General features: G+C 41.3%; 1 protein-coding gene across 1 annotated transcript; it reads right to left on the reverse strand.

Annotated features, from left to right (window-relative positions):
• Window positions 1-3,866: 3,866 nt before the first annotated feature.
• Window positions 3,867-14,638, reverse strand: LOC119742550 (galanin receptor 2a-like). The gene is made up of 3 exons (XM_038218571.1): window positions 13,935-14,638; window positions 9,192-9,558; window positions 3,867-8,421 (listed from the first exon to the last, which is right to left on the reverse strand). Exons 1-3 carry the CDS (start codon window positions 14,438-14,440, stop codon window positions 7,534-7,536), a joined length of 1,761 nt encoding a protein of 586 aa, XP_038074499.1. The 5' UTR covers window positions 14,441-14,638; the 3' UTR covers window positions 3,867-7,533.
• Between the last annotated feature and the right edge of the window lie 691 nt (window positions 14,639-15,329).

Raw genomic sequence — 15,329 nt, forward strand, 5'->3', positions numbered from 1 at the left:
CACGGTTTGAGTTCTTATGTCGGTTTGTCTGTAAGTCGAAAAGGTATACAGTTTTCCAACATAACGATTTAAAAAAAAAGTCTAGGGCGGATCCACAAGGGTTTTTTTTTTGGGGGGGGCCAATAGGGCTCGATTGTTTGTTTGTTTTTAAGGGAGGGGAATAAGTATAGCGTCGTGCGCTATTTCCACATTGTAATATTAAAACTAACAGTTATGTGTAGCTGATGGCTTGCGAGGGAGATAGGGCCTATGCAACGTTAATGTATTTCCTGAAAATGTACGATAAAAAGGTGTCTTCACTCCGATTACCCAAAAAAAATCGTGGTGGCATGGCCCCGGTAGCCCCCCTCCCCCCATTCGCCCATGAAAGCAGCTGTAATAAGTTTTGCATAATTATGTTTGCATCACCACTGATGCATACATCAAGGGTTGTTGACACGTTGACCAACTATGGATCTGGACCTTGTGGTTGGCAGGAATGAGCGTACCTTTGATGCATTCATTGTTATCAAATTGAAGTAGCAAATAACAGCTTGTGAGATACCTGCAAATCACAAGATCTATCTGATTACAAATGTATTTCGAAACTTAATGCTTATTTGCCAGACGGGATCTGCGAATCGTCGAAAGGAGAGTCGTGCGTACAGCTGTGAAATCTCCGGTGCGGAATGATGCAGTCTCAATTCCCAAACACCGACCCCGCATCAAAATTCACCAAATAACTCGAAACACCATCACGACAATCGGCGTAGATCGGCGGAGCTCATGTGCGGGGATGCTGGCGCGTTCCCCGGGCGGCAGTACCGGTCTAGCTATAGGTCGCGGTGCCGGTCCGATGCGGTTCGTTTGAAGACATCGGCCAAATATTTACTCGGCGCGAACCGAACTGACACTTTTCGCGCCGGTTTATGATTTATACTCTGCAACATTCCTGTGTCACGTTTATATGCCCATCGTTCGTTGGCCAACTCCATCTCCCCTTGCCCTGGTGTCTGCTTAACATTTGACTTGGGAATTACTGCGCGTAAACGTCAACGCCGATTCACCACCCCTTGCGTACGCTCGAGTAGGCATGTACATGACGACTATGATTTCATTCCTCTGTTTCGTTAACTCGGACAAATCACATTTTTAAATCAAGCATTTTGAGGTAGAGTTGCAATGCAGTTGATAAGGAGACCGATAGGTCAGCTTCTTGCCATGATATTTTCTAAGCTGAGGTCTCTGCTCCTAATGTCCATCACATTCTTAATTTGTGACGAATACGTTGGCTTCACTTTTTGGAGGGAGGGGGTTAGATGCTCACAATGCTTTGCAGCTGTGTATCTCAAGGCTATTGAAAAGTTAATCATTGATTGACAACAACGGGATTGAGCATAGGCAGATTCCAGTTTGGCTGTGGGGAGGGGTTAGTTGTGACTTCGTGTCGAAGGTACGCCCCTATACATGTGGGGTTTGACGTGTTCCAGGGAGAAAAAAAAAATGAACGTATAGATTCTTATTAGGCCTACTCCTGCATTTTGCGGCATCATTAAGGAATTCAGAGAAATTGGCAAAGGGGAGGGCGTTAAATCCCCAAACCCTCTGCGTCCTCTCGCCCCGTTTTCTTGCCCCCACCCCACCCCACCCCAACTTTTATTAGAATGCAGTATAAATATACCTATACCTATACAAATACCTTTCACCCAATTCAAAACATCGGACAAAATGTGTGGTTTGCCAATTTTATTTGCACTTCCATACCTTTCTCCTCGTGTACCTTCAAAATTATATCCTTTCTCATATAAACATCATCGTTATCATTTCGTATATACATCATAATAATAATGCTCACAAACACGAAATTTAAATGTTCAGCTCTATCACAGAGTTTACCGGAGAAAAAATCTGAATACACATATCATATATACATCCAAACGTGTGCTATTTACAGTAAATACGAGAATGTTAAATATATTAATCTACATTTCATTTTTTTTTTCAAACATAGTGTCAATGCTTACCAAGTAAAAGTTAAATTTCTACATAGAGAAGAAATGAACGTGATTTGTAATTCCCCCGTGTAAAGCATAACGTTGTTTGTTATGGTGAAATTGCAAATAATTGCAATAACCAGTGCAATAACCAGTTCAAAATTGTCATCAGCTATAGATATATTCAAGAAAGATGTTTAGTAATAATAATTATGGGAAATTGTACATTAGGGGGACATTCCCATAGGGTTGTGCACAATAGTTTTCCAGCTTTAATGACCCTGACCCTAGTTTCCCTTATCTTACTTCCACGAAATCTAGCCTATTTGCGACGGTAAAATTTTGCCTCTAAATAGGACTTGTAACATAAGGAAGACATTGAAAATGTCTCCCTATTGTCCTGTGTCTCCCTAGGGTATAACTTATGTCGAAAATGTCTCCTTAAAGGGTACATTAACATGAATAAGTCTAATCAGTATACCTAGAACTGTAATCATGCTTAAACCTGTGTCCCGTTTCTTCTGTAGTTGCCTGGAATACTTGTCTTAGATCTTTAAAGGTAAGTAAGATCATTCGCTTCCCCCCTCTTTTTTTTCCCGTTTGGGGCAATTAAATGTAGGGTAAATAACAACTGGGGTGCGTTTTGGCGGTCATAACCAAGAATTGGTTCGGTGGCTTCTCTTTGGTTAATTGTTTTTGGGATTTGAGTACTACATGATCACGCGTAATTCTAACCCAATTAAAATTGCCGAAGAAATTCACCGACAAGAAACCACCGAACCAATTCTTGGTTATGACCGCCAAAACGCACCCCTGACCTGATGACGTTTCACCTCAGTCACTATGCTATACATTTTTGAGAAACAGACAACATGTGCGCACAACAAAACAAGTATACCCACAGGCGACTTATTTTGATAGATTCAATGTTACTTTTCTTCCAAAACGATACCATTTCAGGCGGAATGATTTCATAGGGTATATGATACCAGTCATACCAGTTCACTTTGAGTTTAGTTGCTAAATACTATCCATCAATACTCTAAACATGTTTAGTTTTCAAACATGTTTACGAAGTGATAGCAAGAAACCGTTTAGAAAAGTGCTTAATTTATAAACACAGATTTTGCAGTGTGGCCGGTCATCAATGCTAAGCTTGGTGCGCATTATTGTTATGCCCCAAGTATAGCAGTGGTCCCAACATGGGTCGGACAGTCCCAACTACATTTGGGGCATTCCTAACCAGTTTAAACTGCAGGTCTAGTTAGGAGAAGAGCCTATGGGGCTAACATTATTTTCAATGATATACCAAATATGGGTGGTATAGACACTATTCTTTCGGGAAAAACAACCGACCGACGACCTTGGTGCACAAATCCGATATTGAAATTACCGAAACTGTTTTGTTCGCCATTACTGGCACGCTTCCATGCCTGAGCTCATGTCACACGTTCGCTCGGTAAAACTTTGAACACGTCAGTGTACATTGTATGAAATACCATCTCGGAGCGAGCTTTGCAACAACCCAGTTATGGCGAAAAGTCATTCCCAGAAATCACAAAAAGTGGACTACTCAGTTTGGTCTATAGCTTTACATATATAGGGCCTAGGCATATTTGTTGTTTTCAAAACGTCACCATAACACTTTTAAGTGCGCCACAAAAATGTGTTCCTTTCAGTTTGTTACCTTAGTAGATAGGGCTGTTTAGCCGGCACAACAAAAATTGTATTTCAATTCGTTTCCTGAAATATTTTATTTTTCATGGCTGCTATCATATGTACCTTTCTGGTTCCTTAAAATAATGATCTCTTACTAACTAAAAGAGCATTTTCCCTGAATGTGCATTGATACAAACAATGTACATACACAATATACACAAATAGATGTATACCTTTTTTTTTTTTTTACATATTCACACCAATATTCACAACCAGAATGGGATATATTTGAACACTTCTATAATCATAACGATGAGTAATAATAATTTATGTTATTGGCATAAAACTCGAATATTTACATTTCAATTGTAAGATATTTTAAATCTCATATCTATGATGATTCATAATGCCACATTACCCTTTAAAACATAGAAAGAAATAATTTATATGTTATTTATTTTGCTGTAATTGTATTCTGATTCTATTTTTTTCTGACTGTAAATATTACATGGTCTGACATGATAAAATCGCCCAACATTTTGTCATTCATCTTTACAGCTGTTTCCAATGATAATGTATTATTTTTATTTTTTATTAATATATTTTAACGTTAACTTAAAGCGTTTACGTTAACTTACATACATATTTTTCAAATGTTCGAAATCGTGAATTTGCATACTTTTATGCACAATCACAAAACGTCAAATATCTGCCTCACATTTCTTAAACAACTCTTTCATACAGGTATGTATTATACAAAACATTTCAGACCAACCATTTCAGACAAAATACCAACTGCAAAATACATGTTTCTAAAACATTTCTTAGTTAAAAAAAAACATTTGTTACTTCATAACTCATTAACTTTGGTAACTTACAGTATGCAGAGAAACACCAGTTCTAACTTCTATTCTCAACGTTTAGCGCTGCATCAGTAGCAAAATATTAAATGTAGGCTACACTTTGAAACAATAGAACGTCAACACAAAATGTACAGTTTGAATCAGTAGAATGCACCATTAGGATACACCAGTAGGCCGAAAATGAAGTTAATGCACCTTAAGGACAACTAAATGCACCGGTAATGTTTACCACACTTTTTGTATAATTGAATGCCCAATTTAAGGACTGCATAATTATGTGACAGGTTGTAAGGCCATATAGTACTTGTATATAGTCTAGGATTGTACGCCTAGCATTTGGGATAAGGCTCTTCAACTGTTGGTCAAACGGTCACACAACCTAATGGATGCATTGTTGCTTCAATTATCGATGGCGCCAATGACCAGTGGCAGTCAACTGGATTTTTTAAATGGTTTTAGCCATATGAATCCCATACTTGGTTTAAACATATGGTGGGCGTAGGCCAAATCGTATGTACACGTGTTAGGGGTGCGGATATAGGGTCAAGCCAGTGAAACTTGTGCAAATCTTATTTTCGTACGGCAACAGAAGTGGCTATACCAGCAGCTTGGGAAATTCGAAAAGCAGAGGGTGAGGGGGAATGAGGAATGGTCCGATTGGATGTCATTTGACTCATGGGTGTGCTATATAAATGTGTATGCATCGGTGTTGCAGTACTCGTACCAAAAACGTACTCGAGCATATTATACGAGTACGAGTACAACTTCATTTGTACTCATGACAAAGTACTCGTACTCGTACTCTTGCAAATGTTCTCCTGCAAGAATTTAAAACAAAATAAGAGGTACATGCAGGAGAAAGAACAATTTTGTAGTGTTTGGGAGGCTTCTCCATTTAGTTAATGCCTAGTTATTGACTCCAAAAAGCCCTTAAGAACAATGTGTAGGCCTGCCCATTGAAATCTGTTCCAACTCGTTGACAGTACTCGTACAGTTGTACTCGTACTCGTATACTCATACTCGATTCGAATTTTTGGTACTCATAGGGGAAAATGCCTTGTGCTCGTACTCGTGGCAAAGTACTCGTACTCATAGTCGTGACAAATTACTCGTACTCGTACTCGTGGAAATGAACACGACTACAATGCTGGTATGTAAGCATATTACACGCACATGATCCCCGCGTTTGACGCCCCGCAATACGTGTCAAATTTACGCGAAGTGATGAACGATCAGCATGCGAGCTAACATACGGTGGAAGCATATTGAACATATTTCCATTTAAAAATTCCCTTAAAAATGTGGGACTGTTATTAATTTGGAGGATAAGTAATAAAAATTAAGTACAGAAAAGGTATGGTATAGCAATGCTAGGCGTCCAAGGAACCATGGCCCATATCTGGAACTACATTTAATGTCTTTAGAATTATGCCAAAGCTATGCCTAGAGCGCCACCTAGAGGTGTTAGTAGAACGAGTGACGTCATTTAAACAAAGCTCTCAATGCCAAATCAACCACCATTTTAATTATTTTGTAAACTGTTCACACAGTAACACGATTACTCTCTTTAACACCAAGCTCATAACACATATATTCACACAGCAAACCAACCGACCGACCAAAAATCGACGAACAAACGTACCAACCAACATACAAACTAGTCAACCACTCCTTTTCAACATTTTTTGCATCATCATCTTTGTAATTTCTCCCCAAAAATAATACAGAATAACGGCTTCATTAGCTTTTGCCATTTTTGTTCCAAAATGCTACAATTGTGACTTCATGAAATGAGAAAAAAAACCTTCAGCAGTAAGTCTGTTTTATGTTGAGAATAGCGTGCATGCAATTGAAAGCATGATTCTTAATTTGTTAAATTTTGGTGATGAACAATAGTTAGTGGTTTAAGTTGATTATTGTTTGTCTTCAACTTATGAAGTGAATTCCCATGAAGTGGGGGATTCATTTTAGAGTTACCTGTACATATACATTGAAGGCAATAACATGGTTGTTGAGTTTTAGGAACTAGCCAGACCTCTTGTAGAAACGCTTCTCACCATGCTGTTTAACATCCTCTTTTGACCATCTCTCTAATACCAAAACAGTCTCTCTAATAGGCAAAAAGTGGCTGACTTTTGCATACTTACGACATTATCCGACATAAGCTTAGAATGAATACTACATTAAAATGTACATTCCCTTGAGACTGTTACTGGTGCCCGAATTATTCGGCCGAATCGGAGGAATCTTCCCAGTCCGGGACATGATTGAAATGTATCATTTCTTTCTCGCACATTTTTGAATAGCAACAAACTCTCGTGAATACTTGTGCCCATGCATCCATTGGGAATTTCCCGCCGATGCGCCGACTGAATGATTAGGATTTTGACTTCAAATTCCAATGGATATCCGACAAGTGCGGATTCAATTGATGTATTTGTATTGTAAGATTTTAGGGGGAAAAGTACACCAAATATTTAAGGCTCCGGCATCTTTTCATTGCCACTCACCTAAAAACAAATCATGTTCCGTAAAAACCGAGGACAAACTAAAGTAAATCAAAGAAGATTTAAGAGAAACCTCGGAGCTGACTTATAAATCTCTCTGCAATCACTGTATCAATCCAATGATTCACAAGTAATATATTTATCAAATTATGTCTAAGAGCTTCAAGACTTTGGTGGATTTCAAAATTCTATCTGCTTTTGCGTAGATACTTCGCAAGTTTTAAGTAGATTGTTTGACTTGATTTCCCTTTGAGCACGTGGCGAGTAATATTCATTTTTGTTTTGCTCTACTGGGAGTGGACTGAAAGACATTTGGCTGGCATCACATTTTTGTGCTCTGAAAAGCGCACGAAACGTGTCTTAAAACGGTAAGTTGAGCTGCTAACATTAATGGCAGCAAGATGATGCGTCCTAATTGCTTCCTTAAACAATCGGTGCAAAGTCACGCTCGCCGTTCTCACGACGTTTCATTATGCACTGTGTGCCAATACTGGTGTAAAGATAAGAGGGACGTAAATGTAAACCTTTCTATCAGTCCCCATTTGCGACAGTGGGATTGTCCTCAGATATCGAAAGGAGAGGGGCTGTGCAACCCGGTTCTTCGTCCGTGTCTTGAACGAAGCCATGGAGCTGTTTCTCAGTCGGATGGGGTGGCGTGTTGCGATTGTAGTCGATGCATGGCTTGCTACTAGCTGCAGGGTTCTCACGGGATCCCTCGTCCAGGGCTACGTCTTCGAAAGGGCCCTCCTCCTCAATTTTGTCAAAGGAGTTTGGGCTGTTGCCAGACTCTTGGGAATTTTTTTGACTAAAGTTATTGTTTTCAAATTCCCCTTGGCGAGGGGAATCGGTTGGTGTGGTCGCAGTCACCGGTGATTTGTTAATGAAGGAGTCCGTCTTGTTCCGGGTCGAGTGGTGCTCGCACGGCCCGCCGTTGGCCGACCCCGAGCTCGAGATCCTCGTCATGTCGATGTTTTCTGTCTCAGACATGGTGCTGTACTGCGTGTTATTCCAACGCGAGTTACGGTCCAAGCCACCGCCGGCCGCCCGACGCCGCTTGGCGTTCGCCTTGGCCCCCTCGCCCCCGACCCGGCAGGCCTCGGTGGCCGGCTCGCTGGAGATGATGGTCACGCTACGCCGTGGGTTGACAAACTTGCTCTTGTTCTTGAAGCAGACCTTGGTGCAGGGGCAGAAGCAGACGATGATGCCTCGGAAGCCCCTACGGAAGGCCCGGCTCATAAACGCGTAGATGATGGGGTTCATACACGAGTTCGAGAAGCCCAAGAGAAATAGTATGCACTGCCAGAAGAAAAAGTTACGGTTCACGAGGAACTGCAGGAAATGATTGAGCAGCGTCACAATGAAAAACGGAGCCCAGCACATGACGAACGCAAACACAACAACTAACACCATCTTCGCGACCTAGAAAGGAAAATCAGTAAAGAACAATAATATGAATGATTTTAATACATCTTTACAGAAAATGACCATTGTTCTGGTTTACAGATGCAGTGGTACAGAGTGGCCGTATGGGTACAGACTTTACTGTGTAATTGACCACACCCAAAGTAGGGAAGGCCTGCCAACCGAGATACAGTTAAACGGTCTATTGTTGATTTTTTTTTTCAGTCGAGGTGCTTCAAATGTGATTTGAAGCTTTGAATGGTGACGAGTACCAACTTGGGGTTTTAAGAAACACCATGTGAAGGGCAAATCGGATCCAGAACCAAATTTTCCGGGGGCCAAGAGGGCTCTAGTATTTTTTTTCAAAAAGGGGGAAGGGGATTAAGTAATATCGTGCGCTTTTTTCCACTATGTTAAATTAAAACTAAAGTGTGTGTGTAGCTGATGGCTTGCGATGGAGATACGCAACATTTTTTATTTCCTGAAAATTTAAGACAAAACGGTGTCTTCACTCCGATTTAAAAAAAAAAAAATCAGGTTTTTTTTAGGGGGCCGTTGCCCCCCCCCCCTTCCCCCGGATCCGCCTATGGTGAAGGGACATATTAAACAGGAGAGTGATTCTCAGAAGAAACAGGGTTCATATGAGCTTCTTTCTCTTACACACAACTGATTGTAATTACTACTCTGTTTTCACTTCTTCTTCTTAACATGTGTGATAGGTCTTTGCAGTGTAACTTGACCTTAGTCAGTTGCGGCCATTCTGGAAGATTTTGTTTGAATGATCTTACTTTTCGCCGGCTTGCCTCCTCCTTCCTCAGCGACGTCTTGAGCATCTTCTCGTCCTCCGTAAGCCGGAAGAGTCGGCGGGCGATGGAGAAGCAGGTGAAGCACAGCAACGCCACGGGTACCAGCAGCAGCACGGTAAACTGGAACAGCGCGTACCACTGCTGGATCATGTGGGGCAAGTCAGACCGGCAAGCCGTACGCCTGATGACACCCAGCTCGCTGGTCATCCGGTAGTTCATGGTCCGGTGCGGGTAGAAGTAGCCGGCCAGGACCAGGAAGGGCATGGCCCAGATGGCGGCCACGTTGCGAATGGCCCGGGACCGCGTGTTGAAGGAGCGGGACCGCAACGGGTGAAGAATGACCAGATACCTACGAGGGGGAAAAATACAAACTTTTAGGGCGGGATCTTGTGAGTGTTATGGTGGTGTCAATTGGATCAAGTTACGGCTTGGTTAAAGGTGTGCTGCGTTGGAAAGCTTCGGCCTCTCGAGTGGATTCTTGTAAGCTGAGCAACCCACGTATTAACGACGCGAAAGAGTCTACGGTTTGCAAGTGCAGCCTGATTTAGTTCTAGCGTGACAATTCCTTCAAGGAACGAGGTACTGGGGTAGCGCGCCCCCTAGTGACGTTGATTAAGCAAAGACCCTAGACAGTTCGTGTGACCCTTCGATTTGGAATAGAAACCAGGATCTGAGAAATCTTTGAAGTACATTCTGGCTGACGTGTTTTGAGGAGTGACTATACAAGAGGCCCCTTTCTATAGAGTTGCTGAAGGCACACTTCGATTTCTTTAAACAGTCACTGCAAGAGTGTCGGTTCGAATCCTGCCTGGAGCGGAATGCAAACTTGGGAATCGAACCCAAGAAGTTGGTCGTCGAACATAACTGCATACCCTCTTCACTCTAAACTAGCCAGAAGCGAGTAGAGCTGATCTCTCTTGGTCCAACAGACGCACGAGGGGGAAATGCACACCTACACTCACGGCACGAGTCATCTCTTATACTCATGTCTTCATTTTGCCCGTAGGAAATGTAAAGTGTAGACGGAACTCGACTCTTTTTACTTGAGCAGCATACCTGGAATTGGGAGGAGCAGATTCCTAGCTCTTGAAGGACATTTTGATAAACGACCAAATGCGACCATCGTGATCCATGGATACACATTCCCTGAACTCTTTTGCACATCACGTTGGTTTACAATCGAAGGAAGTTCTTTACAATTGCTATCATTCATGAAAAACCGGAGGTGTATAGTCGAGATAAAGGACATAGCGTTGACGTCATGTCCACAAACATCGTTTTGAGCCCGTATGGGGAGGATACTTAATGACAACTGGGTCGTTTATATTTCTGTGCTGAAAACAAAGCTTAGCATCCATATTTACGTATAGGAGCAACGTAATAGCAACGCAGATGTCAACCTATATCACATAATGTAGTCATTTCAGATCAGACTCAGCGTGTGAATGATTATGCTCATTGCAAAAAAAAACTCCGTAATGGGCTCAGCTAAAAAGAGAAGGCATTAACAGATTACTTATAAATACACCGTCTTAGGCAGTGATAACGAGCGCAGGCTTCAAAATTAGATGCTCTTTGTCAGTTTTCTTTTGTGCGATGGTCCAGTGACACAACCAAAGCTCTTAAAGCAGTGTCACTACTACTTTTTCATATAGCGTCACTGTTATTACTTTAAGGCCGCACATTCCTTTGGTCATCCCACTAACAGCATCCACTAAAGGACCGCGTGAAATCAATTTTAAATTAATTTGTTGGTAATCAAGTGTATGCCATTTTACCACTGGGGCGGTAGTACTGCAACTGGATGAACTAGGCCAAGCGATTGTCGAGAGATTATAAACTAGACGAATCCCAATAAGGGCTGGTTTCAAATGTGGCCGCGCATCACAGGGCACGTACTTGTTGGATTACTCGAGTGTGAAATGATTTTCGCAGCATCAATAAGCCGGTGCTTAAATATTTTGACAAATATATTTGAACTTTGTAATGGATATGAACGTAATCATTCAGCATCTTACAATTATAAGTTACAGATGCGTCCATTACGCCAATGGTGTACGGTTTTTCCACAATGGCAATAATACCTTTGAAATGAATTATATGGGCCTTATCCACGAGTTGGGCATTTTTGTCGAGGTCCCTGAATGTATTTTATTAATTGTTAACTGTTGAATGGGATGGCGCCAGACTATTTATGCAGGCATAATGCAGTCATATTTTACTGTTTTGTTTAAATCTGGCGTTAAACATTATAGGGAATATTTAATTACAAATGTTAAGTTATTCATTGAAGCAGACTCGAATTAATTAGTAATTAACTTGCTTTCATTTCTCTTCGCAATTCCCAAAAATTAAGATTTACCTCACTTTCACTTCAATATGGCCGATTCATGCAAAATGCACATGGGCAGCACTTAGGAATAATACAAGTGTTGTTTATCAGATGTAATTTGCATCGGAGAGATCTACGTTTTATATTGGGGTTTTTGCCCTTGACTTATTTTTATATATTTAACTAAAAACCGACAGAGTTTTTTTATCAGTACTTTAAGGAAAATGATTTATTTATTTAAGTTAATGATTAATTTTGAAACTATACATTTTAGAGTTCAGATTTGGATTTGCACAGAATATTTTTAAAAGAATAATTTGAAAAGTGGGAAAACCCAATGTGTACAATTCCACACTGGAGACTAGTTCTAAGTTGACGTCCGGATGGCAAAGCCAATATTTTATTTAGGTATGAGGCTGGGCGAGGCTGGGGCAGTGGGTTTGGTAACCGAGTTGACATCACAGTGATATCATTCACGTTCTTTACTCGCAAAGTAGTCCAATGACGATAACGAGGACAACAAATACAACCTCTCTGATGATGTTCGATCCCCACAGCTGTTTATATGGGCAAAGAAGTCTTGATATTACGAGATTTAATTACGTCTTGACGACGAGTCCGCATCCCACGGCTCCTGTTTATTGCAACCTCATTAATTTCTTGATCGAGCGTCCACACCTCAACCTTGACTCTGCCAAATAACTGTACCTTGTCAGACGGTTAAAAAAAAAACACGGTTATTACGGCACAGTTAGCGCTCTATTAATTTCACCTCCAGAAGTGCGCATTTGTGAGGTGACGACGTGGTAATGGCGAGCGCAGTGCGAGCGGTCCTAATCCACCTAACGATTTATTGATTACCTCCCGTGCGTAAACGTTAAGGGCGCGGAGTCGACGAGTCCTTCAGGCAGCTGTTGAACTTGAGTTGACAAAAATCATTACATCAAATTAATATTCCGTAACAGGTCCCGTGAAGAAGAGTGTTCGGTTTACTCATCGTTGTGAAATGATGTGTTTCCTTTTTTGTGTGTAAGTCCATGCCTGATGTGTTATGCTTTGTCAAAACTTGACCCTGTTGAACCTTATTAGATCAATATATTTTAATACGGGGAAATAGTTATCTCTCTTTTTTCCTTCAATTATATATAGATATTTACGACAGCCACCAAACAAACAAAACGGCACATGTTAATATATATATCTTCGAGTAATTCTCGCTAAAACCATTAAGTAAGCGATAACGGTAAAACCATGCCGTCGTATATGGTCTATCTTAACCGTACCAACAAAACTATCTGCAGATTAAATATCAGCAGACAAGATGGCAAAGGCCATGTTCAGACACCATTTTAGCTAAAACGGTAATTTTGTCCAGACATAGTTTTAAGTATAGCAAGTTTACCTCGAAGTGGTTTATCTCAATTTCTAAGGTCACGTAAAACATCCGCCTCGGCAAAAACCGCACAGGTTAAAGTACGAAATTAAAATGTCTACACAGATGCTTAATAACGTTCAGTCTTTGTACATTGTTTCTCTTATAGTCACCCATATTTTTTTATAAAAGAGCCCCTTTGTTAAAAGTGTCCCCTTATTGAGGTTAGTCATACATGAGCCCCTTTTGTTAAAAGTGTCCCCTTATTGAGGTTAGCGTAAGACCCTCAGAAGCCGGATCAAGAAAGGTAGAATGAGGGAATAAAGGTTAAATCCTTTTATTTGATGAATTTTGTTCTGTCAATCGAGATCGTTAATCAATTGCACTGCATGGTCTCACATACTATGATGTTCTCCGCGATGATCTAGGCCTGGTCGTCTCATTGCTCTAGTTTTGCCACTTAATAATTCATATCTCATGTTCCCCCAGCATGATGTATGACTATACATGAGGCAACAACTTCGGGTGTCTGACAGTTGTCAACTGTAATAGATACCATTTGCAAACATTCGAAAACGAAACTGTCAAAGTATCATGAAAAATTCCACTTGATTGTAAGTAAATAATAGTATCATGCGCCCTGTGAAATAATTGCTCCCTATCGATTGCTGTCATTTTCGAGAAAAGAGGAATAACCATCATTTCCTTGCGATGGTTCCGAGCATAACATCGCGCTTTCAAGGGAAACAACATACTTTTTACATTTTCACAGTTTTCTCAAAGCGTATATCTACTCACCTGCAAGTTTGAAAGGTTACTTTTTTAATAACCTGCTTCATATTTATTGTATTGTTGTGCCTTGAATTGTCAGAAACACATTTCTTTTTGCAAATGGTATCCATTATACCTGCAAGTCCCCCTAATCGATGCCGACGTCAGATTTACGTTCGAGAAACTACACCGATTGGGGAACTTAAGTCGGCTCAATCAGCCAAGCTTCCAAATATGTTGCAGTTTTTACCTGTCGATAGAGATGGCCACCAGAGTCCAGATGCTTGTGAAGACGAAGTACGGCTGGACAAATCCCAGGATGGAACACATGGCTGCGTTGAGGATGGAGATGTCGACATCGGCAGACAACTCCAGCAACTTGAGCGGCATGACGAACGAGGTGACGAGGAAGTCGCTGAGCGCCAGACTGACGATGTAGAAGTTGGTCGGGGTTCGCATGGACCGATGCCGGCACACCACAGCTATGACCATGGAGTTACCGGTCAGACCCACCACCATGACCATGACGCTGAGGATGATCAGAATAGCGTAGACGCTGGTCAACTGGGTCAGGTCGTAATACATGCCGTCAAAAAACCAGCGACTGGCCGTCTGGTTGGTGGCATTGCCTGCCTCGTCCAGGTACTCCACGAGGGCTGGCATGGCAGATATCACATCATAACCACTGATACCATTGCGCTCGATCGAAGGTTGAGCCTGAGAACCCGCGACCGTTGTACTCAGAAACTCTGCCATGATTTCAGCTGGTTTGTGTCCAGGTTCCTAGCTCAAAGACGAGTGACTCCCAATTCTAACGTCTATTGGCATAAAAAGGCTCCAGCTCCCCCTTGGGAAACTCAATTCTATATCCATGTATACACTCGGAGTGTAATCTAAATTCTGTTCAAGTGTCGCCCACCTCATGTATCCACTATAAAAACAGTATTGGAGACAATATCTGCAAAGGACAAGAAAAGAAAAGACAAAACAGGGTCAGTGACTTCACAGGCTTTCGTTTGCAGACTACCTCAATTTGATGATGTAAATTGAAACAATAATGAGGCTGGAGGGACCCAATTGTATTTGAGAGAATGATTACTGGGGAGATCAGCGGGGATTGGCACTTGATACTGATGGCTCAATCGGTGTGTGCATTTGGAAATGAAGATAAACTGTTCCAAATTGGAAAAAAACTACCATTGGGAAAGACACTATAAAACAAATGACATACGAATTATGTCGCTGCAGAAAAGTGGTTGAGCCTACTGAATGCATAAATCACGTGCACTCTAAAAGTCCCGGCCCGGGTCAGACTCAGATTGCGAATAACCCGTCCAAGTAAACTCCTCGAATTTCTGAAGATCGACCGATGAAAAGACGGATGTGTGTGAATGGGAGAGAGTGCTAACCTCATTTGTTTCAATTGTTTTTGTGTAGGGGGGGGGCGGTGTCCCAATGTTTCTATGGTTATACATATTCTGGTCTTATTCATAAGCACGTACTGCAGGGCCCACATAATGACCGAATGAATGCCCAAAGGACAGCGATTTGACAAGCGTTTGCGACAATATCTTGGACCCGTGCTTCAGTGTATGCGATTAAATTTGGATAAATTAATGAAATATATATTACAGAAGTAGTCATG

Source organism: Patiria miniata, unplaced genomic scaffold (genome assembly GCF_015706575.1).
Source record: "Patiria miniata isolate m_02_andy unplaced genomic scaffold, ASM1570657v1 HiC_scaffold_11, whole genome shotgun sequence".
NCBI classification, from domain to species: domain Eukaryota; kingdom Metazoa; phylum Echinodermata; class Asteroidea; order Valvatida; family Asterinidae; genus Patiria; species Patiria miniata.

Coding starts and splice junctions, on each gene's coding strand:
- LOC119742550 (XM_038218571.1), bottom strand. CDS start 14,440: ATGGCAGAGTTTCTGAGTACAACGGTCGCGGGTTCTCAGGCTCAACCT. Junction 9,559..13,934: donor GTGGCCATCTCTATCGACAG/GTAAAAACTGCA, acceptor TCCCCCTCGTAG/GTATCTGGTCATTCTTCACC. Junction 8,422..9,191: donor AGGAGGCAAGCCGGCGAAAA/GTAAGATCATTC, acceptor TTTCCTTTCTAG/GTCGCGAAGATGGTGTTAGT.